This window comes from Vombatus ursinus, unplaced genomic scaffold (genome assembly GCF_900497805.2).
Source record: "Vombatus ursinus unplaced genomic scaffold, bare-nosed wombat genome assembly UNPS02008996.1, whole genome shotgun sequence".
In the NCBI taxonomy this organism is placed as follows: domain Eukaryota; kingdom Metazoa; phylum Chordata; class Mammalia; order Diprotodontia; family Vombatidae; genus Vombatus; species Vombatus ursinus.
In genome coordinates, this window is record NW_020948774.1 from 2694573 (window position 1) to 2721136 (window position 26564).

The 26564-nt window shown below is 36.2% G+C and overlaps 1 protein-coding gene across 2 annotated transcripts in view; it reads right to left on the reverse strand.

Moving 5' to 3' along the window:
• RPTOR (regulatory associated protein of MTOR complex 1) overlaps positions 1-26564 on the reverse strand; it is a 488176-nt gene that overhangs the window by 225673 nt on the left and 235939 nt on the right. For both annotated transcript variants that reach the window (XM_027850143.1, XM_027850144.1), the window contains one exon: positions 15051-15110. In XM_027850143.1, the coding sequence (XP_027705944.1) occupies positions 15051-15110 (60 nt within the window). The remainder of the gene's footprint in view (positions 1-15050; positions 15111-26564) is intronic.

Below are 26564 nucleotides of genomic sequence, written 5' to 3' on the forward strand. Positions count from 1 at the left end.
GTTTATTCCTAGGGTAGAAAAACAATGGACCATTAATGAAATAGAGGTTTTCTCAGGATTCCTGATAAAAAGATTAAAGTTGAGTAGAAACTCTGTAATATAAACACAGGTGTCAAAAGAAAGAAAAAAAGGTAAATTGTGAGCACTCAGAAGGGCTATTAATAAAGGTCTACTTTAAAAAAACTTAACAGGTTACCCTTTTATTTACCTATTTTAATATTTTAAAATTCTAGGAGTCAGTTATATTCATGCATGATTTTTACAAATCTACTTTCTCTTTTTGAAAACTAGGAAAATCTCATCACCATCAGTCATGTGGTATACAGTACTTTCTATACAATTTTTCAAAGACCACCAACAATATTTCAATACTCATACCTGCAAAAAACCCCAGGATATACCATCTACCTCACTTTGCTGAATTAAATCCATTAAGTTCAACCAGAGCCCCACTGCCTACATTATCATCTTACTTATCCCATTGGGATTCTGTCCCAGTTTTCATTTCTTTCAGTTCAAGATCATTGTCTTTGATAGAGAAAACAGGAGAAAAGAAGTTTGAATAATTATATCCTGCCTCCACAGTCCATTTATCAGTCTCCTAGCCACCAAAGTAGTAGTCCCATCCCTTCTTTTGTACATTCTCTGGATCATTTATTGTGCAATTGCCCCTACTCTGCAAAAACTTTTTCTATTTTTTTTTAAACAAAGCATACCCTTCCCTCAACATGTTCCAGCTATGAGTCTACCACGACTTTGAGTGGGATAAGCATCATTGTCTATCTCCTCATTTGTGTCTTCACTACTAGTATCTTAGTATCTGATTTTATGCCCTCATTGCCTTGAGAAGACATTACCATAACTGCTACAATGGTCTTTCCAATCCTGTTTCTCACTACTTCAATCCAGAATAATCTTTTTAAAGCAAAACTCTTTGATGATATAATAACTCTTAAGACATCATCCTTACTATATCGCCATCTTCCCAATGAAGCAGTATGGTATAGTGGAAAAGCACCAGTTGGTGTTTGAAAAACCGGGGTTCAAATCTCACGTTAGATACATACTGGACATCACTTAACTTCTAACAAGCTTCAGTAAAATGAAAGGCTAGGACTCAATGGCCTCTAGGGTACCCTTTAGCTCTAAATCTATGATGCAATGATATGGTAAAATCTTTGGGCTACAGAAGACTGTGAATTCGATGAGTTCATCTCTGAATATGGTCAGTACCTAATAGAGAGACTTGTACACAAAGATAATACTGAATGTTCCTTGAATAAGTCTACTGTTCAATTTCAGGACAGGATATATCTCAGGAATCCTGAAGAGAATAGCACCATTGCTTTTACACGTGCAGATGAAGAGAGTAAATTCAAATAAGGGAATGGCAACTAATACAGAATGTTGCCCAATTAAATTGAGAAAATTGCTTATATTAAATGATACAAAACTATAACAATAACCTTCAGGTAGTTACATGATGAAAGGCAACAACAGAACGTAAATCTCTCCTGTCCCTAATACTGCCCCCTTAAATTTAATTTCAGGGGGGCAGAGCCAAGATGGCGGAGGGAAAGCAGTGACTTGCTTGGGCTCTCTCTCAAATCCCTCCAAATACCTATAAAAAATGGCCCTAAACAAATTCTAAAGCAGCAGAACCCACAAAAAAACAGAGTGAAACAAATTTCCAGCTGAAGACAACCTGGATAGCTGATCAGAAAGGTATATCGCGCCGGGTGGGGAGAGGAGCGCAGTGCGGCTTGGGCGTGCCGGTCGCAGTGATCCTGGAGCAGGCCTCAGAGGACTGAATCGCGGGCAGCTGTGGCGGTTTCCAGAATTCTCAACCCAGGAACGCCAAAGACAACTTAGAAGGTCAGTGGGAAAAGTCTACGACTGCGGTGAGAGAAGAAGCTAGGTCTCAGCCTCCCCCAGTGCAGCGGCTACCTCCTGAGCTTCCGGCCCACACAATGAGGGGGAATTGAGTGGCTGATCAGAGCAGATTCCTGCTGAGGCAGGAATCTCTTGCTTTGCCGGTGCTTGGATTTGGGTCACAGTTCTGAGGGGCAGTCCTGGGGTAAGGAGGAGCGCTGGCGTGGTGGAGCTTGTTGTGATGGTGGAGAGGAAACACCTTGCCCCTTATCATAGCACCTTAGAAGAACTGAAAATTTTTAGGTCCCTAGAAGTATCTCTGAAAACAGCTGTACAAACCCCCGAAGCTTGGGACAGTACATTCTCCACATTGGAAGCAGACTCTTACCTTAACAAAGACTTTAAAAATCAAGTAATTGGTTGGGATCATGAGCAAGCAGCGCAAAAAGACTCAGACTATATTATCTTACTTTGGTGACAAAGAAGATCAAAACATACAAGTAGAAGAAGAAAACAAAGTCAAAGCTCCTACATCCAAAACCTCCAAGAAAAATATGAACCAGTCCCAGGCCGTGGAAGAGCTCAAAAGGGATTTTGAGAAGCAAGTAAGAGAAGTAGAGGAAAAACTGGGAAGAGAAATGAGAGTTATGCAAGAAAATCATGAAAAGGAAGTTAACAGCTTGCTAAAGGAGACCCAAAAAAATACTGAAGAAAATAACACCTTAAAAAATAGCCTAACCCAAATGGCAAAAGAGGTCCAAAAAGACAATGAAGAGAAGAATGCCCTAAAAAGCAAAATTGGCCAAATGGAAAAGGAAGTCCAAAAGATTACTGAAGAAAATACTTCCTTAAAAATTAGAATAGAGCAATTGGAAGCTAGTAACTTTATCAGAAATCAAGACACTGTAAAACAAATCCAAAAGAATGAAAAATTAGAAAACAATGTGAAATATCTCATTGGAAAAACAACTGACCTGGAAAATAGATCCAGGACAGAGAATTTAAAAATTATTGGACTATCTGAAAGCCATGATCAAAAAAGAGCCTAGACATCATCTTTCAAGAAATGATCAAGGAAAACTGCCCTGATATTTTAGAACCAGAGGATCAAATAGAAATTGAAAGAATCAACCGATCTCCTCCTGAAAGAGATCCCCAAAGGAAAACTCCTAGGAATATTGTAGCCAAATTCCAGAGTTCCCAGGTCAAGGAGAAAATATTACAAGCAGCCAGAAAGAAACAATTCAAGTACTGTGGAAACACAATCAGGATAACACAAGATTTAGCAGCTTCTACACTAAGGAACCGCAGGGCATGGAATATAATATTCCAGAGGGCAAAGGAGACAGGATTACAACCAAGAATCACCTACCCAGCAAAACTGAGCATAATTCTTCAGGGGAAAAAATGGTCATTCAGTGAAATAGAGGACTTTCAAGCATTCTTGATGAAAAGACCAGAGCTGAATAGAAAATTTGATTTTCCAATACAAGACTCAAGTGGAACATGAAGAAGTAAACATGAAAGAGAAATCATAAGAGACTTATTAAGGTTGAACTGTTTACATTCTTGCATGGAAAGATGATATTTGTAACTCATGAGACCTTTGTCAGTATTAGGGTAGTTGGAGGGAAAAAAATTATATATATGTATGTATGTACGTATATAGATAGATAGATAGATAGATAGATAGATAGATAGATAGATAGATAGATAGATAGATAGATAGATAGAGGGCACAGGGTGAGTTGAAGATGAAAGGGTCATATCTGAAGAATAAAATTAAGGGGTGAGAGAGGATTATACTAGGAGAAGGAGAAAGGAAGAGGTAGAATGGGGTAAATTATCTCACAAAAAAAAACAGAAAAGAAAAGGCTCTTACAGAGGAGGGGAAACAGGGAAAGGTGAGAGGGAATGAGTGAATCTTATTCTCATAGTATTTGACTTAAGGAGGGAATAACATACACACTCAGTTGGTTATGGAAATCTGTCTTACCCTACAGGAAAATAGGAGGGGAAGGGGACAAGAGAGTAGGGGGATGATAGAGAGGAAGGAAGAGTGGGAAAGGGGGTAATCAGAAGCAAATACTTCTGAGGAGGGACAGAGTCAAAAGAAAGAATAGAATAAATGGGGGGGTGGATAGGATTAAGGGAAATAAGAGTCAGTTTTTCACAGCATGTCTACTATGGAAGTGTTTTGCATAACTGCACATGTATAGCCTATATTGAGTTGCTTGCCTTTTCAATGAAGGTGGGTGGGGAGGGAGGAAGGGAGAAAATTTGGAACCCAAAGTTTTAAAAACACATGTTTAAAAAAAGTGTTTTCACATGCAACTGGGAAATAAGAAATATAGGAAATGGGTTATAGAAATCTATCCTGTCCCACAGGAAAATAGAAGGGGAAGGGGATAAGAGAAGGCAGGAAGAAATAGAAGGGAAGGCAGACTAGGGGAAGGGGTATTCAGAATACATGCCATCTTGGGGTGGGGGGAGGGGTGAGATGGGGTGAAAATTTGGAACTCAAAATCTTGTGGAAGTAAATGTTGAAAACTAAAAATAAATAAATTTATTAATTAAAAAAACAAAAAATAATAAAATAAAATAAATTATTTTCACTGTTGCTGTATGGGTTAATATCAAAATTAGTATGAATAAACTAAGCAATCATAACTAAAGACAGGAGGTGACCCCAAATGATGATATTCATTAAGTAATAACTTCTACTTATAAAACACTTTTCTTCCCAACCACTCTGTGTGACAAGTAGCATAAGCAATATTAACTTTACTTTACAGACAAAGAAACAGAGGTGCTCAGAGGTTGTTATAAGCCCATGGAGATACAGCTAGTAAAATTTGAAGCTAAGATACAAATCCAAATTATCTGACTCCAAATACAATATTATATCGTGTTTCCTCACAAAGAAGATAAGGGATAAAACTGACTATATACTCAAACTATAAATATTTAGTGGAGGATAATACAAAAACATTTTTGAATGCATGTGAAAATGAAATATTAATTTTTTCCAGCTGTTTTCACATACTCTAAAGACTATTTATGATACTGTTTCACTATGTTATTCTGTGTATGTCTGTGTGTGTATGAAAATTTCAAAAAAGGATTCTTTAAAACTACTAATTTATTTGTGGTCTAAAGCTATAAAATCTATTTCTGGTAATCATTTTATCAGATTTTGTCTTAAAATCCACATACACAGTGATGGAAAGAAGAAGTCCCTACCCACTCCCCCTGCTCACAAAAAGAAATGACAAGAATGACTTCAAAGAAGAGACACCAGACACCACCAGTTCACCCTTCGGCTGAGGGGGACGTCTAGGAAGGGTACCTTGCAAATTTCAGATTTTTTAATGAATGGCTCAGCTTTGCTGATTTTTTTCTTCTTGTTTGTTTCTCTTTAAAAATAGAATTTGTTATATGAGATGATTCACTTGGAGGGGCATACAGGGGGAAATCTGATGAATTAAGAAAAAAATGACATCAATAAAATATATATATATTAAAAAAAAAAACAACACTGAGGGGCAGGTAGGGGGTGCAGTAGATATAGCACCAGCTCTGGAGAAAGGAGAATCTAAATTCATAGCTGGCCCCAGATACTTACAAGCTGTATGACCCTGGGCAAGTCACTTAATCCCAACAACCTGAAAAAACAAAAAACAAAAAACAAAAGAAACTGCACAGAATTAATCTATAAAGTCAGTGACAATGCAGGGGAACTTAGATTATTAGATCTGTTTGCAATTATATACTCTCTCTCTCTCTCTCTCTCTCTATATATATACACACACACATATATATATATATACATATATATATCATAACACACATAGATATAGACAAGTTGCGTTTTATGACTGCATATGTAATTGCAGGACCAAAAACAAGTCTGCTTTTTTTAGTGTCGTTTTCATTTCACTAGCCAATAAGATAGCAGGAAAAAAGGTAAATATTATGCTATCATGATAAAATTTTGTTGGCATGGAGACGCTTCCCATGTAAAATATGGACATTAAAAAACTAATACAATTAAAAACTAGATGTAAAGAGTTCCTTTTGTTCTTTTAAAAAACAATTTGGGTAAGTACTGATTAGATTTTTTTCTACTGGTAAATATAAAACAGCTGAGAAAAGGGGTTGTCACCCTTGAAAATGATTAAACTTCATTTGGCATATCTGCCATTTATATTTATTTGCCATTTCAATGCGCCCTAACACATTATAATTTTTGTTAAAGTGTATGGTTATAGAAATACCAACAATAGCAATAAGACAATAGAAAGAAATATAGGAAATAAAACTGTCTTACTGGCTGATGACATAATGTTAAAAAATCCCAGGGAATCTCACAGAAAATCCTACGGAATCAGAAAGAAACTAATTGGGACAGTTAATAGCTTCAACCAGGTTGAAGGCAACAAAATAGACCACAAAAATCAGTAGCACTTCAGCATAATAAAAAGATCCAAAAGACAATAACAGAAATAATAGTAGCCTCATTAAAACAACAACAGTAGTAACAACAACAACAACAACAACAACAACTACTAGATGAATAAAATAGTTGGTGGTAAATCCACTAATGGACACAAAATATAGTTTAGCTTCCATTACAAAGTGGTCCTTACGCAAGCAAAAAAGAAAAAAAGCAGAAGGAATTTCAGAGGGGGATACCTCCAAGCACAGCAGAGTTGCTACTGTCCTGTTCAATTTAATATATACTTTAAAAAACAAAAACAAAAGCTGTACATAAAAGAGATTCATGGTTTCATACTTGGTCATTATTTGCTATTCTTTGTATTATGGAAATATTCATATGTATTGATGTTTTTAGGTTCATAAATTAAGTTTAAAAAAAGGGGGAAAAAAAAGAAAATTCTAGGGAATCAGGGTAGATGCTGACATATTCCTAACAGCTTTAGGAAAGTTATAGGCTACAGCACTTACAGGCATTACTAGAAAGGGAAATCCTATAACTACAAAGTTGATAAAATATTTGGAAATCAATCGAATAAAGAACATTAAATATTGGTATAGATTCAATTATAAAGTGATCCTTAAAGAAATAAAGAATTTAAATAGATGGAGGAATATTTGGTACTCATGGATAGGCCATGTTAAAGATGACAATACTAACAAAGTGAATTTACAGTTTTAATGTTCTGAAAATCAAATTATCAAAAGGATACTTTATAGAACCCAATAAAATAAAAATAAAATTCATTGGGAGTAATAAAAACTCTAGACTATCGAGGGAAATAATGAAAAAAGTTAGAGATGAAGGCAAATAACACTTCCAAACCTCAAAATATTTTTTTTTATTGATTATAGAGAAGTAGATGAACAGACTAGACTAGACAAGGGAAAATCAGAAATAATGGAACTTAATAAACAAGTGGTCAATGAACTTGAGAACTCAAAAAGCTAAGGAAAAGACTAACTTTCATAAGAACTGCTGGGAAAAAATGAAAAGTAGTCTGACAAAATTTGGCTTAGATCAACTTCTTATATCATAATCTATAATAAATTCAAAATAGATACATGCTCTGAATATTAAAGGTCACAACATAAAATAATTAGAAGAGAAACAGATCATATTCTTAATCAAACAAGGCATAGAAGCTATTACAAAAGGTAAAAATAGTTCATTTTGATAATATGAGTTTTTAATAACGCTTTTAAAAGCTTTTGCCCAAATGAAATTAAAACATCTAGGATAAGAAGGATAGTGATTCAATCAGGAAAAAAAATCATTTATCAAATTTCTCATATAAGAGTTTGGTATCAAAGATATATAAAAAACTAACTGATAAATATATAAAAGACCAAAAGCCACTCCTAAGAAGAGAACTCATCATAGGATATAAGCAAATAATTCTCAAAAGAAGAATCACAAATTAGTAGTAACTATAGGAAATAATGTTCTAAATCACTAAGAAGAGAAATACAATTTAAGTCAGCCCTCACTTCACACCCTAACAACAAGGAATAATGACAATAGATAGGAATAATCTATGTTGGAGGAGTTATGGGAAGATAGACAAACTAGTGAATTGTTAATGAAGCTGTGAATCAGTACAACCATTCTGGACATTAATTTCTAATTATGCAAACAAAGTGCCTAAAATATTTATATCCTCAGAACCAGTTATTCCACTACTAGATACAAACCCCAAGGAGGTACATATACTATATATGCCAAACTATTTATAGAAGCACTTTTGATGTTAGCAAACAACTGGAAGCAAAGTAGAAGCCCATCAACTGCGGAATGGCTAAACAAACTGTGGTACATGAACGTACTGTAATATTAATGTGCTATAAGAAATGACAACTACAATGATTACAGAGAAGCATGGAAAAACTTACAAAATGACCACAGCAATGTATATGGAAACAACAATAACCACAAAACAATGGAAAGTGAATGATGCAAAATAAGAAAGAACAAGCATGGACTCAAATAAGAGTTATTTGAAGAAACCTCTCCCCAATTGTCCTGCAGAGATGCATTGTCAATGAGTATGGAACAGTGCAAATAATTTCAGATTTTTTTCAAAGATTGATTGGTTGTGTTGATTTTTCCCTCTCTTCTTTCTCTTAAAAAATTCATCAATAAAAAATATTTTTTAAAAGTTTATTTAAGGTAGGGGTTTTTTCCCCCATTATCTTGCTTGGTGTTTCTCTACTTTTTTTTTTTTTTAATTTCTTTGATATAAAGGTTGGAAACTTTAGCTGAAGGGGGAGAATGGTTAGGGACAGATACAGAGAGAAATGTAGGCAATGTAAGAAAAGATCAGTAAAAAACACAAAAAACTTTTCTTTTAGACATTCAGCGAAATAGAGGACTTTCAAACATTCTTGATGAAAAGACCAGAGCTAAAGAGAAAATCTGATCTTCAAATACAAGACTCAAGAGAAGCATGAAGAAGTAAACAGGAAAGGTAAATCATAAGGGACTTATTAAGATTGAACTGTTTACATTCCTACATGGAAGGATGATATTTGTAACTCATGAGACCTTTGTCAGTATTAGGGTAGTTGGAGCAGAGAAAAATTATATGTATAAAGAGATAGATAGATAGATAGATAGATAAATAGACAGACAGATAGCACAGGGTGAATTGAAGATAAAGGGGTGATATCTGGAGAATAAAATTAAGGGGTGAGAGAGGATTATACTGGGAGAAAGAGAAAGGGAGAGGTAGAATGGGGTAAATTATCTTACATAAAACAGTCAAGAAAAGGCTTTTACAGTGGAGCGGAAGTTGGCGAAGGTAACAGGGAATAAGTGAATATTATTTTCATTGGATCTGGCTTAAGGAGGGAGAGAATAACATACACATTCAATGTGGTATGGAAATCTATCTTACCTTACAGGAAAATAGGGAGGAAGGGGATAAGAGAGCCGCAGGATAATAGAGGCGAGGGCAGATTAGGGGAGGGGTAATCAGAAGCAAACACTTCTGAGGAGGGACAGGGTCAAAAGAGAAAACAGAATAAATGGGGGCAGGATAGGATGAAGGGAAATATAGTTAGTTTTCTGCAACATGACTACTATGGAAGTATTTTGCATGACTACACATGTATAACCTGTATCGAGTTGCTTGCCTTCTCAATGAGGATGGGTGGAAAGGGAAGAAGGGAGAAAATTTGGAACCCAAAGTTTTAGAAAACAAATGTTAAAAAAATGTTTGCACATGCAACTGGGAAATAAGATATACAGACATTGGGGTATAGAAATCTATCCTGCCCTACAGTTAAATAGAAGGGGAAGAGGATAAGAAAAGAGGGGTACATAGAAAGGAGGACAGATTAGGGGAAGGGACGTTCAGAATGCACGCCATCTTGGGGTGGAGGGAGGGATAAGTTGGGGAGAAAATGTGGAACTCAAAATCTTGTGGAAGTGAATGTTGAAAACTAAAAACAAAGAATTAATAAAAAAAAACCTTTTCTTTTGACAGCTAAAACTCATAGAAAAGAAAAAAATTCAATTATCTAAATCAACTTATGTCAAGTAATAAGGTAAAGTGGTCATATAGCATTTCAAATATCCACAAAAATGCATAAAATATTTGCATATTAAATACTTATGTAGATTTAACTACAAAATGCTCCTTAAAGAAATAAAGAATCATTCAAATGGAGGATATTCTGTGCTCAAGACTGAGGCTGTGACTATATAACAAAAATGATTGTTACCAAAGTTAATTTACAGAGTTAATGTACTACCAATCAAACTATCAGATGAATACTTTATAGATATTACATTCATTTGGAGGAACAAATATTTAGAATGTCAAGGGAAATCATGAAAAAAAAAGAATAAAGGGAACACCAAATTAGATTAAAACCATATCATAAAGCAGCATCAATAAATTTGGAAGCATAGTATATATTCTAACTTGGTTGACTAAAGAAATAGATAGTGGTTTTGCCAAAGCACTTGGAGAAACATTTCAGTAACCAACCATCTTGGTCTACTTTAATTTAAAATAATGCATCTTAAATCTTTACCATCTTTCAAATATTCACCAAATAAACTTCCCATCCTCATTTCACTGCCTAGAAATTAGTTCTAGATATTGTTCAGAAGTCCAGAACCTAGAATCTTCCCCGATTAATTCTGACAACAAGCATTTCTAAAAGGTGGCAATCCCTGAAATCTGAATACTCTTTTTAAATGACTTACTCTGACTTGGGTACACTGTGTTCTAGAAGACAGTGGCATTACTTGGATTGAATAAAAGAAGAATCCTTGTAAAATCCATTACTTTCTTACCCTGAAGTCTTTAAGTACAAAACAAAAAGTCTTTGAAAACATACAGGACAGTATCAAATATTCTTACTGGGCCTTTAGGGGAAGTGCTTGTTTGTTAGGTGATGAAATGTGAGGACAGAATAGTATTTTTAAAAGCCATCCATGTTCCTAACCCAGATGCCTTTTAAAGACTTCATACTTTACGAATACTGAACAATAGACTGTCTGAAAAGATCTAAATGGAAGTTTAGTGGTATGAAAAATATCCCAAGTAACTAATCTTAACACAGTAGAAAATAAAGGAGCATTTACTATACAAATCAATGCATAACGAAGACAGCATTCCTAGCATTCTTATATCACTCTAAAAGTGCAGACTACAAATATGAAGATGTTTCCTCAGCTTCGAGTATCTTTAAAACTTTTCTTAATATAGCACCTTTCCTTTAAAGTCACCTCATTTCTTTGTGTCTCAGTTTCCTCATCTGAAAATTGCCGGATTGGACTAGATGATGTCTAAGATCCCTCTAGCTTCAACGTTCTATGGTTTTTATCATCCTACGCCGAGTAGAGCTGAATGAGCTTTGGACTTAGTTCTGATAGAACAGAGCCTGATGAGTCTGTGAAATCATCTAAACAGATGAGGTTAAGCAGATAATAGGATCATTTATTATATTCTAATTATTTTGCAATTTTTTTTCCTAATTTTCATTGATTAAGTTATATTCATCCTCTAGCACAGTGACCTGCTCAATATTTCATGAATGAAAAAAATGAACAAATGTAGCTAATTTTTACATAGTTTTGGTAGTTTTATAAATAAGCAATCGTCAGGATTGTTTTTGTGGTATTTCTGGAACCTGTTACTTAATATGAGTTAACCAGATGGTTGTCAATGTGGCCAATAGCAGGCACCAACTCAAACCTAATGGAAACTGGAGTAGAATGTCTCCAAGGAAGTAATTTTAAAAATCTAACTGAGATTTGCATTAAACCTGACAAACTCTAAGTAGCCTATGAAAACCAATCACACTCATTTTGACTTTTTTAATTCCCAGGACTAACTCTAATCATGACCTCCTTGTAATCATTCCCATGAATCCTTCTATCTCCTTGAGTCTCACTAGTAAGTACTCCTATGTCATAGTCACTGTGCTAAGTGCTGTGGATCCAAAGTAAGGCAAAAGATAGTCCCTGCTCTCAAGGAACTCACAGTCTAACGGGGGAGACAACATGCAAAAAGCTATGTACAAACTAGAAAAATCTAGATACATTGGAGATAAATAGTAGAATGAAGACACTAGCCTTAAGGATGATTGGAAAAGGATTCTTATAGAAAGTGGGATTTTAGTTGGGACTTGACAGAAGCTAAGAGGAAGAAGGAGGGAATTAGAGCAAGTGAAAATGCAGAATTGAGAGACAGAACACTGAATAGGAAGGAGGCCAGTGTCAGCCACTGGAAGGCAGAGTATGTGGAGGAGAGTAAGGTGTAAGAAGGCTGGAAAGCCTCTGGTACATTGTGACACTACCAATGGAGATACGGAGAGGAAGAGAAAAAGAAAAGATGGAGAAGAGGAGGTAGTGGTGTAAAAAATTAAGCAGAAAAGGACAGGATGGATGAGAAGAGCAAAGGAACAGAAGGGGGAACTAAGGCACTAACTATCCTCACATTATCTGCAGGCATTAAAGGGGGGTAGGTTGAATTTAGCCTCTTAAGGAGGGGAGTAATATGGCATATGACCTGATCCTGGCACTACTAATCAAGTTGTATGGGTAGATGTAATGGCCAAAAACAACAAAGCTGAATTAAATTCTCTAATGAACTCTTTTGCTTGTGGCAAGATCTAGTATACAAATATGGATGAGGGGGAAAGCACTTCAATATAACATAACCAGAATTAGGTTACATAAATGCTCATTCTATTCAACTTGGAAAGGATGTGGTTGGAGGGGAGAGGTGATGATAAACAAATAGATGGAATAATACAAAATGATAAATATTTGGTGAATTTAAGGAAAATAAGGTGATCATAAAAGGTTTAAGAGAGAAGAGATCTAAATTGACTAGATTGGAGGACAAAAGGAAGGGGTCAGAAAATGCTTCATGAAAATGGTATCTTTTGACTTGGGCCTTGAATGATAGGCAAAGGAGTCTGAACCAGAGAACCTATTCCATGAACTCATCATGCCCATCTCCTGTCTGTGCCAGGTCTGATACCACCATACTTCTGCCCTATTGAAATCATTCCTTTCCTTTAATGATCAAATCTAGTAGAATTTCCAGCAGGAAGCTTTCTCTGATTCCACCCCACGGAAAGTGTTATTTCCCATCCCACATGTCTTCGTGACATTCCGTATCAGATTATGCTTTGCCCTTACTTGGGATTTAAACTTCAATAACTGGCTTCATATCCACTGTTACTTCCTAACTGTGTGATTCAAGCCAAATCATTTAACCTCCAGGCCTTATTTCTCTAATCTGTAAAAGGTGGGGGATGATCTAGAGAACATCATTTATTCCTTCCAGCTTTAATGTTTCTGATCCTAACTCTGATAACTATGATTGTCAAGAAGGTGAATGGAGAAGAAATCAGTAGGGGCATACCTTGTACCATTATCCATTGGGTCATCCTTCTCTGTAAATGTTGTATTACGTTTAAGCTCTTTGAGGGAAGGGAATTTTCTACCTTCATATCTCAACTACCTAGTCCAAAATAGCCACCTGATAATTTTTGAAAAAAATTTTCAAATAAAGTGAATTGATGAAAAACACTTTAGACTTTCTGCACAAAAAGCCTCTGAGGCTCAGAAAGATTACAGGGCTCAACTCAATTCTTTCTCTTAAGCAGTTTGGAGGGGAGGGAAAAAGCACTTATATAGCACTTACTATGTGCCAGGCACTGTGCTAAGCACTTTACAAATATTATCTCATTTAATCTTCACAACGATTCTTTCAGGTAGGTGCTATTATCCTCGTTTTACAGTTGAAGAGACTGAGATAAACTGAAGTTAAGTGTCCTGCCCAGAGTCACACAGCTGATAAGTGTCTGAGGTAGGATTTTAACTCAAGTTTTCCTGACTCTAGGCCTAGAGCCCCATTCACTGACCTACTTAGCTATTGCTAACAAATACTATATCATTTGATCCTCACAACAACTATGTGAGGTAGGTGCAATTATTATCTTCATTTTACAGAGGCAGCTGGTTGCTCAGATGATGATGATGATAATGATAAAATTATATTCTTCTCTCTATATACAGTCACCCTTGCCGATTTCAGTGTATTACTACTGCTTCAAGTACTGTACCTCCACTAGTGATTCTCAAATCAATAGATCCAGCCATAATATTTGTCCTGAATTCCAGTCCCACATTGTCAAACTGTTGGGTGAACATCATCTACTACAGTAGGTATCTATAATTGAATGTATCTCAGTTTGGGCTAATAATCTTATTCCCATAGCCTGCTCTTACTCCAAACTGCATTATTTTTGTTGAAAGTACCACCATTCTCTGATTCATACAGTTATATAAGTTCAGTATATGACTTTAGAGTCTTTCTCCTAGCTCATATTAAATTCTACCCCTAGAATATGTAACATTCATCTTCTCTCTACTCACCTAGTCAATGATCCTAATTCAGGACCTCTTACACTCTTGTCTAGATTACAGTCATGAGCTATTAATTACTCTTTACCAGTTATTTTCCTGCTTCTATTCTTTCCATTTTCCTATAAATTCTCAACACAGCTTTTTATCCATAATTATTTCATATTATTTCTCTTTCACAAACTCTCACATTGTTATTTTCACGTCAAAGAAAGCAGAAAATGTCTAACAGTACAGAACTCTTCACATTAGAAAAAAGAGACAGAAATATGTTTTTCCACTGCCTTAATTTTTAAGGATTGAAATTTTTAGTTTGAAAAAAGCTAAATAGGATTCAGAGGTTGTGTTCTGCAGTGGACGGAGGGCTCGTCTCAGAGCCAGGAAAATTTGAGTTAAGTTTCTCTGACATAGGCTAGCTATGTGACATGGGGCAATGCAATGAATTTGTGAGGGCTCCAGCTAACTACCTAAGGATATAAGTGGCAGATAATCTGCTGACTTGGACTGGTAAGTAGAGTTCCCTTATCTGAAAGTTCGGTATATTAATGAAACCATAGGCCTAGGTCCAATCCCTTCTCTTCACCCTAAATTATTCTGACAGTAATCATTGGCACTTCACAAAAATTGGCCTTAATAATAGTAAAAAGAACAGGAGAGCACAGGCAGATGAAGGAGAAACAACCCCACATCAGCAGAAAAAAAATTCCTACAAATCAAATATGAAACAATAGGAAATAACTTCCCACTTGTCTTGAAAATCATTTGAGTATATTAAAATCTTGCTTACTTCTCTATCAAATCCAGTGTGACTCCAGGCACCAGACTGACACACTTCTGCATGCAAAACCTGTAGAAGAGAAAAGAAAACAAAATCATAACACCTGAATATTAAGCTTGGAGAATGCAATAGTATGGTGGAAAACATAAAGAATTAGGGGTTTTGCAATTAACTATTCAGATGTAACACCATGGAAAAATGATTGTAGAGTCGGGAAAACCTGGGTTGAAATAAACAACAAGCATATATTAAATACCAATTATATACCCAGTTCAAATCCTGTCTCAGCTGTTGGGTCAATTGACAACGGGAAAGACAGTTTATGCTTTTAGTGAAAACTGCACAAGTGTGAAAAAAGCTTTTTTTTTTCAAGAATGCCTTCCACATCAGTCAAGTAACATGTCTGCACTTCTGCTTCCAATTTCCTCCCATCTTTTTCCTCCTTTTCCACAAAATTATCCAGCTAGTCTGAGGTTCATATCAAACTTTTGACTGGCTAAGTGTCAAAGTGGTAAGTATTTCAATATAAAGAGAAGGAGAAGAGAATTTGCAGTCACATATTGTAGAGTCCCTGGAGAGAAGCACCAAGATATTAAACATGTGTGAGTGTCTGTGTGTGCATATGTGTCTGTATCTCTGTGTCCGTGTGTGTGTGAAACAATGTGGGCAGCTTGAGTTCCTCTTAAGAAATGTAGAAACAAAAGATATGAATAAAATTTATTTAGAATGAGAGTAAAAAAAGGTTTAGTGTGAGTGTTGAGGGAAGGAGAGACTGAATGAATATAAGGGACTCATAGAAAAGAAAATGGAAGTTATGTATGGGAATAGCCAAAAAATATGAACTCAAATTATATCTTACTAATGTTCATAAAATCACAGAAATGAGAACTAAAAGTGACTTACTAGCTACTGCCAAAAGCTTCCATCAGTAATCATTAAAAACATTTCTTAATACACAACTTGTGCATTATGCCCTAAGCTAAGAAGTATTATTTCTTCTCGGGCCACTAACCAACAGAATAACATGAAAATGAGGGCCAAAACATAAATAAAAGTCAATTAGTTCTCTTTTTCTTTTGTACAGAAGACTGAATTAAAAATTCAATCACCAGCTTTCAAAATTAAGAACACAAAACATTACGTGATTCAATAAAGGGACAGGGATATTCACACACAGTTGTAAGGGATAAGAGAGGATAGAGGGAGGGAGAAGGGTGAAGACAGGAAGAGATAGGAAAAGGTTCATAGGGTTCTGAGCTTTGTTAAAGTAACTCTTACAGAATCAGAAGTCTCACTAATTGACTTCATCAGATATTCATGGGTTCAATTAGTAGCGCCTCAATGCAGATGACTCTCTATAACCACCTCTGGTTTCTCTCCTGAGCCTCTGTCCTAAACCATCAATATGCTGAATTGCAAATTCTGTATGTAGGCATAAGATCACAGATCTATAGGCCTAGAGCTATAACGGATGTCAAAACTGATCAAGCCTAGCTCCTACAAATTAGAAGAAAAGACTGTGACTTTTGAAGGTCACATAGGTAACAATGGAGAGGAATTTGAACTTCTAAGTTCAAATGACTTTCAAGTTAAACATTTTCTTTATTCCAACAGGCTGCTTATAAAATGCATTCATCTTTCCTCCCAAATCTACCACTGATCTGAACTTCTCTATCAATGGTGAGAGAATCAATGCCTTTTTTCTTTTTTGGTGAGAGCATCATTTTCAATTAGAAATCATGGTGTTGTCTTTCATAACGCCTCTCTCTCATGCACAGCTCACATATCTAGATAGTTTCCAAATTTTGTCATTTCTTTCTTTACAACATCTTCCACATGTGTGCCCTCCTCTATGCTCCCACTATCTCTCTCCTAGTTGCAACAGTCTCCCATTCAGTCTTCCCATACCAGGTGACTCCCCACTCTAATCCATCCAGTACAGAACTGCCAAAATGATTTTCCAATGCACAAGTCTGCTCATGTCTTTCCTCCACTCCCTCAATAATCTCTAGTGAGTCCTTATTTGATCCATAAGCTCAAATACCATTGTTTTTCAAAACCTGGCCCTTTTCTACTTTTTAATACTTCTTACAAATTTCTCCTTTACAATTCAGCCATATGGGCTTACTTTTGATTCTGTATCCAGAAATGATCTGTCTCCTATCTCCAAGTCATACCACCAACTGCATATACTATAGCGCCTCTCTATTACCGTAGGCTCAAATACAAATTCTTTCATTTGGCATTTAAAGCTCTTCAGAACCAGTCTCCAACCTACCTTTTCACACACACACCCACCCACCCACCCACCCACCCACCCACACACACACACACACAGTGGTCTAGCAAATGGGTTTTGCTATTCCCTATATATGAATTATGAATTCACATGAATTTAGATGCATTGTCAGTTTAACATTAGTATTGGCACAATGTTTATGATTTTATGCATAATATAATCACCCTGTTTAGCATTAAAATAAGCAAGGAGGTATAAGCATAAAACAGAAGAATATTATAAAATTGGTTTGATATGGAAACAGTTTATGCACTAGGCAGTCAACTTCCCTGAGAAAATGAGTACTGAATCCCTGTGAATTGTTTTCTGATGCAAGAGAATGAGAGTATGTGCAAGTTACAAGGGGCAGATGGCACCCAGACTTGTCCTGGATACAGAGTTTGATTTAACTCATAGTCCTGATAATGTGATTTTATATTTTTTGTTTTGTCTTACAACATGAATGGAATTCCAGCTTTTTGAATAATCACTTGGTATGTAGTAAATTTTGTTCCAGCATTTGCACCAGGTGTCTTTCTCATATATAACAAATTGGATGGTTTTGCTTTCTTACCCATTATGTTTTTTATTTGTTTTATTGCATTATTTAATCAAGTCACATTTAGAGTTATGATTGTTAGGCTTATCACATCCTCCATTTTTGCTTTTTGGTCTATTTCCTTTAAATCAATATTTTATCCCTGTGATAAATTTTTGCTTACTTGGCCCTTTTCTATTTTTTAATACTTCTTACAAATTTCTCTTTGACATAGTAGTCTATTCCCACAGGTTCCTCCACTACCATTTGCCCATTGACTAGGGAACGGCTAAACAAATACGTGACTGTGATACAATAATATTATTGTGTTTTAAGAAATTATAAGCAATGATGAATGCAATGATGTAAAGATGGAGGTCAGAGAGAATCACTGTATTCAATTTACATTTAAAACTGAATTAAAAGCACATCATTTGGGGTTTACAGTAGACGGTATCTTTCTAATCTACATATTTTAAGTAGCTGCACTTTTCAATGCACAGAAGTTTTTTTTCAGGAGCTTCTAGGCCAGAAACAAGGGCAAGGCACAAGTTCAGGCATCTGCAATCAACAGAAATGAGCTTCATTATACCTGGATGATCATCAAAGCTATCTGCTATCTACTTTTATAACAAAACAGAAAAAGTAGCTATATTGGCTTTCACGTGAACAGAATTGGGACTACGAGGCCCAAGTAGAGAGAATGAGTCAAACCCAGCAAATCAAGGGTCAGATAGGTTAGGTGATATCCCAATGGTCACACTGTTAGGAAATGTCTAAGGCAGAATTTGAACTCTGGTCCTGCTGACTCTAAGGCCAGCATTCTATCCACTACTGGAAATAATTTAAGGTGGAAGGCCTATTTAAACAAATTTTAACTGCTGAATTTTCCCACCATGTTTGCCAAGGCACAAGAAATTGAATTTTAAAATGAAGTTTCTTTCTTTTCTTACTTTGGACCATGCTGGTGATCACTAATGTCTCTGAGATTGCTTCAGTGTGATAGCACTGAATTGCAATAAGCCTGAAGGAATCAGTAAAGAAACCAGTGCCATGTACTGAAAAGAAAGTTACTTTCACACACACAAGAAAAATCATGATGAACACCAACATAGGAAGAAATGCAAACAAACAAAAATAGTGAACTTCAACTGAGCTTCATCAAATACTGACTTAGTATTTTTTCTCTGCATCACAAGAGCTATTTAGATCAAAGGCTTTATTTTATATTCAAAACCCCTATACATCCATGGCAACTTCAAACTCTTCAGCTTCTAAACAAAACCAAAACATAAAACAGTTTAACAAATCCCAAATAGCTTGGGATATAGTTTGGCAAAGATACAAATTCTTCAATGAAGATGGGTTTTCAGGGGGGAAGACCAATCTGCTGAAAAAATGGGGATATACCCCAAATAAAATGTTTGCATCTAAAATTCTGGAAATAGTATATATTTGTAACCCTAAAGGTTCTTTCTCCCTAGTGTCACTATGACATGGTGTTTCCATTTTCCAAATTGTAGTATTTCTGAACATTGGCAAAAGCTCTAAGCCCTTGGGACTTTGTTATGTGGTTCTATAGATGGAAGATAGTGCCAAATAGTTGACTTGGAATAAATTGCAACAAATGCATCTGTTTACTTTACACAAGGCAGCCGGGGCCTCATCTATCCTTGTCTCAGTTGCTGGATGGTGTCCTGACATACATACAGAAAAGCTAGATTTATAAAAATGTGTCTAGTATTTAAAATTTTTAAGGTGTCAACCATTTTAGTTCACATCCCTTGGCATAGCCACTATAGTCACACAGGTTTCCTCTTGCATCATGGCATAATGGAATGAATGCTGCACTCGGAGAATCAAGAAATCTGGATACAAATTCTGCCTAAGACAATGAGCCACTTAACTTCTCAGATAATCTGATTAGTCAGCTATTGAAATAGAAAGATACTACTTCCATTATCTACCTCACAGGACTGTTGGGGGAAAAAAGCAGAATAAAAAGTTAAAATAACTATACAAATGTGAACTGTTAATAAGTTAAAGAATTATGCCTGTCGCAATAAATGGAGGTTTCACGTTAGTACCAGTATGAGGGTAACACATATAGGCTCAGAAACTCCATCTACAACACAACCTAATAAGGTGTTAGTCTAACAAGTTCTAATATATCTAATAAGGGCAAGAGGAAGATGCAGCAAGATTGACTTCCTTAACATTTACAATAAAAATGACCACCTCTAAAGAGCTGACTCTTTCAAAAAGGACAAGCCAATGATGTACTTCTACATGGTCCACTTTCAAGTATCATTTTAGCATCAGTCAGGCATCAAACTGATGTTACTGCAGAGATCAAAAGCACTCCATGTCTAGTGGCCCTGAGCCAAGTTCTCATTGTCCTTCCAAATGCAAGTTATAGAAGAAATCAGCTAACTCAAGTTCTTGCCTAGCTGGAAGGAATTTTAAATAGTATTGGAAGCCAAGATAAGCCCTGAAGTATCACAGTTCCTTCTGCAATCAAAAGACACAAACACAAAATCTCACAAATTTTATTTGAATAATATGGTAATTAATTTCTCTTTCCTTTCTAGTCCACAGGGTTTATCCCTATAAAGAAACATTCCTCTAAACTGGGAAGCTAGTTCAAAAGTTACCTTCATTATTGGATACTAAGATGCATCATAGATTACCCAACCAGCACATAATTCAGATACCAAATTCCCCCACAGAAAAAATTCTACACTCAATTCCATTTGAAAGGTTAGAGAATTCTTAACTCTATCATAAATGTACTTGACTTACTTCGTGTGTAATTTATTATTAAAAACACCTAGAGAAGGAACCTCAATAATTCCTTGTAAAACTGTCCCACAATCTTAAAACTTGAGATACTTTCCCCAGTCACTGATTCTAAATCCTTTCATTCAGTTAAGCTTATACACAGCAAGAGATAAGCCTTGCCTGAGTTAGATAGACTATTAGACAAGTGGGGTACAACTGCAATAAACTACAAAAAATGACTCAGTACTCTTTGAATTCTAGCTATTGAGGCCCAGAAACCAAAACTAATTAAAATATGCCCAACTCCAACCCTATGACCTCCACTATTCCTTAGGTCATAGTCCACTCATCTGAACACTGTAAAATATGAAATCAAGTAAAGGGGACTCCTTATACATTTCAGATTTAAAAAAAAATGCAAAGGAGGGAGCTAAAAATGAATTAAATAAACATTACTGCAGGGACAGAGGGAGCAGAAATTAGACGAGAGTAGCAGTGTTATATAGGATGACTCTCTAGGACGTAACAGGGGTAGGGATCCATGAGAAAATTCACGCAATGGAAAAACACAAGATATCAATAAAAAAAGCTTATTGTAAGAAGAGAGGGAACAGAACTTAACTGGAAATAGCTACAGATATGAACTAAAAGCAGGATCTTCAGAATTGTGCATAGTATGACTTTATCTACTCATTTCTTATATTGTGTTTATTAATCTGTAAAGATAATTCACTACTGATGATCTCTATTAATTTATCACAATAGAGTAGGAAAACATGCTAAAAATTACTGCAAGGTACACTGCAAATAGGGTACAAGCATTACTGTTTTGAAGATCAAATTGTTCCACTTGAATGAAATGTGAAATTTTTTAAATTATGTCTTAATATGTTATGACAAACCACTCCAGTATCTTTGCCAAGAAAACCCCAAACAGGGTCATACAAAGTCAGACACAACTGAAAATGACTGAACAACAACAACATACTTCCAACCAACTTGGAAGGATCACAGACTTAGCTTCCTGTAAGTTAAATAAATTCATTAGTGAAATAAATTGTTAAATCATGGAAGCATAAGACGCTTATCAACTGTTAGTCTGGTACCAATCAATATAATAGAAGTGGATGAGTACAATCAAAATTTTTAATGCTGCTGATTTAAGCAACTTCCTAGGAATTCTGTGAGGGAAACCAAGAGAATTTAAAGAAAAAAAAAAACCTGATGAAAAGAACAAGATTTTGTACGTATAACCACTGCCACATCAGTTCAGAAAAAGTAAATTAATTCCGGATATTGTAAATGAAACTTCCCTGCTGTAAAATGTAATAAAAATTACCAGGAAGATTAAACTGACAATATATGAAACCAACCTATTTCATAAAATTTTTTGTAGCAGAGAAGATAAATCCATTCACATTCAAAAAGTAAAGAGCCATGCTTCGGTCATTTGAGACACTTCCAGCTCTACTCTGAACTAACGTGTAGGTTTGGTATCATGCACCAAGAAATAAATACACTTCCTTCAGTTACTAAGGAGCTACTTTTTCTGAATGCTTCCAAACTGCATTTTAGACATAATTCTGTGAATTTCTAGATACTCTTTGGTGCTGAGATACTCTCTTTAAAGACAAAGTAAATTTTTAAATTTTTAAAGGTTTTTGTTAAAGGCTGGACCTGATTCAGGCCAGACCTTCCTGGTGCGTTGAGAGAAACAGAATTGGACTTGGAGAGAAATGAGATTCTACGTAGCTAAGAGTCACCAAAAAGAGGTTTGCTTTGTCATGGAATGAGAAATTTCATTCAAGATTATAGAACTGATTGTTAGGCCCAGTTTTCCTGCCTCTATGTTGGTGATACTGGTATATTAGTTATGAGGGAGAACAAGTCCTGCCTTTTGTACATAGTAAGATATATCAATGGTATAAGTCTTAGTCTAAAGTCCTAATATCTTTTAAAGAAAAACTAGACAGTCTACATAGAAGATATGATTCTTAACACAATTTATTAGAAAATATGTCCCATATGCCTAAAGGAGAGTTCTTGAACCCTACTAATCAGATCAAAAGATAATCTTGATAAAGATTTAAATAAATAAATGAAATTTATTAAGCACCAACTATGTGTGATAAACAATGGGGATACAATAGGTAGCAAAACATTGTCCCTGGCCTCAAGGACCTTGATGGGAGAGACAGCATGCAAACAAATACACACACACACACACACACACACACACACACACACACACACACAGAGTAAGCTATGTACTGGATAAATAGGAAAAGATTAATATAAGGAAGTAAGTGGGGTTGGGAAAGATGTAAAAGATGGGATTTTACTTGAGACTTAAAGAAAGCCAGGGAAGTCAGTAGGTAGAGTTGAGGATGGAGAGCATTCCAGGCATTGGGAGACAGCCTGGAGAGAAAATGCCTGAAGCAGTGTCCTGTTTGTGAAACACTGGGTCAAAGAGTACATGGCAGAGAATAAGGTATAAGAAAAATAGAAGGGAGAGGAGGAGGGGTGGGAAATAGGGTATGAAGAGCTTTGAATGCCAAATAGAGAATTTTGTATTTGATCTTGGAGATAATAGGGAGCCACTGGAGTTGACCTGCACATTAGGAAAATTGCTTTGATGGCTAAATGGAGGATGAAATAGATTGGGGAGAGACTTGAAGCAGGCAGACCTACCATCAGACTTTTGCTAAAATACAGGACTGAGGTGATGAGGGCCTGCATATCCAAGAGATGTTGCAAAGGTAAAACTGACAATTCTGGGCAACAGATTGGGTATAGGGACAAGGGGGTGGGTGGAAAGGGGGGATAAGAAATAGTAAGTCAAAAAGGACACTAAGGTTATAAACCTGAGGGACTGGAAGGATGGTATTGTCCTTTACAGTAATAAGGACGGTAGGAGGTGAGAACAGTTTAGAAGGAAACAAGTTCTATTTTGAACATTTTGAGTTTAAGATGTCTATTGAATATCTACTTTGACATGTCTGAAAGGCAGGTGTACATGTGAAATTTGTGAGGCAGGTGCTATTATTATCCCATTTTACAATTGAGGAAATTGAGGCAAACAGAGGTTGGTGACTTGTCTAGGGTCACATAGCTAGTAAGTGTCTGAGGCCAGATTTGAACTCAGTTTTTCCTGACTTGAGGCCCAGTGCTGTATCCACTCCAATATGAGCTACACACTTATCTTAGCTCTGGATTTTGGCTATGATATTCATGGGAATTTTCATTTGGAGGTTTGTTTCAGGAGGTTGTTAGTGGAATCTTTCAACTTCTACTTTGGCCTCTTGTTCTAAGAGATCTGAGCAGTTTTCTTTTTATGATTTCTTAAAATATGAGGTCTAGGATTTTTCTTTTTTTGGTCATTGCTTTCAGGTATTCTAATGATGCTTAAATTATCTTTCCTCAATCTGTTTTCTAGATGAGCTGCTTTTCCTATAAAGTACCTCATACATTTCTATTTTCTCATTCTTTTGACTTTGTTTTATTATTTCTTGATGTCTCATGGAATCATTAGCTTCTATGTGGTCAATTCTAATTTTCATGGAGTTATTTTATTCAGTAAGGTTGTGTACTTCTTGTTCCAAGCTGTTAAAACTGTTTTCATATTTTTCTTCCCTAGTTCTCTTTTTAAAATCATTTTTAGCTCTTCAAAAAAAACAAACCTCTTGCTGTAACCATTCTAGGAGTATTTCAAGCTACATTTTGCTTTCAGCAAATGTTTTTGAATCTTTCTCTTCTAGCTTTGTGTCTTCAGCTTCCTGGTGGGATTCTTTTTTTTTTTGTTTGTTTGTTCGCTCATTCTTCCAGTCTACTTCTTGACTTTGGACTTTATGATAGCTCTGGGTTCTGCACACTTCTAGAGGGGGAATGTGTGACCTAAGCCTCCGTCCCCTGTTGTCCTTCTACTGCTTTTACTGCTCATTCATGGATGGAAGGGGGGGGTGGGATAGGGCAAGTTGTGAAAGTTTTGCCTGTTTGGGGCGGAGCCAAGATGGCAGAGTGAAAGCAGTGACTTGCTTGAGATCTCCCCCAAACCCCTCCGCATACCTGTAAAAAAAATGGCTCTAAACAAATTCTAAAGCAGCAGAACCCACAATAAGACAGAGTGAAACAAATTTCCAGCCCAAGACAACCTGGATGGTTGATCTGAAAGGTATATCGCGCCAGGCAGAGAGAGGAGCGCAGTGCGGCAGGCCGCAGTGACCCTGGAGCAGGCCTCAGAGGACTGAATCTCAGGCAGCTGTGGCGGTTTCCAGACTTCTCAACCCATGAAAGTCAAAGATAACTTAGAAGGTCAGTGGGAAAAGTCTGTGACTGTGGTGAGAGGTAGAAGCTAGATCTCAGCAGCTCCCCCCACCCCCCAGGCAGCAGCTGCCTCCTGAGCTTCCGGCCCACAGACTGAGGGGGAATCAATTGGCTGATCAGAGGGGGATTGCAAGGATCTCTTTGCCAGTGCTGAGGCAGGAATCTCTTGCTCTGCCTGTGCTTGGATCTGGGTCACAGTTCTGAGGGGCAGTCCTGGGGCGAGGAGGTGCACTGGCGAGGAGGAGTGCTGGCGTGGTGGAGCTTGTTGTGGTGGTGGAGAGGAAATACCTCGTCCCTTATCATACCACCTTGGAAGAATTGAAAATTTACAGGTCCCTAGAAGTATCTCTGAAAACAGCTGTACAAACCCCTGAAGCTTGGGACAGTACATTCTCCACATTGGAAGCAGACTCTTACCTTAACAAAGACTTAAGAAGACAACAAAACCAAAGCTCCTACATCCAAAACCTCCAAGAAAAATATGAACCAGTCCCAGGCCCTGGAAGAGTTCAAAAGGGATTTTGAGAAGCAAGTAAGAGAAGTAGAGGAAAAACTGAGAATGATGCAAGAAAATCATGAAAAACAAGTCAATAGCTTGCTAAAGGAGACCCAAAAAAATACTGAAAAAATAACACCTTAAAAATTAGCCTAACCCAAATGGCAAAAGAGGTCCAAAAAGACAATGAAGAGAAGAATGCCTTAAAAAGCGAAATTGCCCAAATGGAAAAGGAAGTCCAAAAGATTACTGAAGAAAATACTTCCTTAAAAATTAGAATAGAGCAATTGGAAGCTAGTAACTTTATCAGAAATCAAGACACTGTAAGACAAATCCAAAAGAATGAAAAATTAGAAAACAATGTGAAATATCTCATTGGAAAAACAACTGACCTGGAAAATAGATCCAGGACAGAGAATTTAAAAATTATTGGACTATCTGAAAGCCATGATCAAAGAAAGAGCTTAGACATCATCTTTCAAAAAATGATCAAAGAAAACTGCCCTGATATTTTAGAACCAGAGGGCAAAATAGAAATTGAAAGAATCTACCGATCTCCTGAAAGAGATCCCCAAAGGAAAACTCCTAGGAATATTGTAGCCAAATTCCAGAGTTCCCAGGTCAAGGAGAAAATATTACAAGCAGCCAGGAAGAAACAATTCAAATATTGTGGAAACACAATCAGGATAACACAAGATTTAGCTGCTTCTACATTAAGGGACCATAGGGCATGGAATATAATATTCCAGAGGGCAAAGGAGATAGGACTACAACCAGGAATCACCTACCCAGCAAAACTGAGTATAATCCTGCAAGGGAAGAAATGGTCATTCAGTGAAATAGAGGACTTTCAAACATTCTTGATGAAAAGACCAGAGCTGAATAGAAAATTTAACTTTCAAATACAAGACTCAAGTGGAACATGAAGAAGTAAACAGGAAAGAGAAATCATAAGAGACTTATTAAGGTTGAACTGTTTACATTCCTGCATGGAAAGATGATATTTGTAACTCATGAGACCCTTGTCAGTATTAGGGTAGTTGGAGGGAAAAATTATATGGATAGATAGATAGATAGATAGATAGATAGATAGATAGATAGATAGAT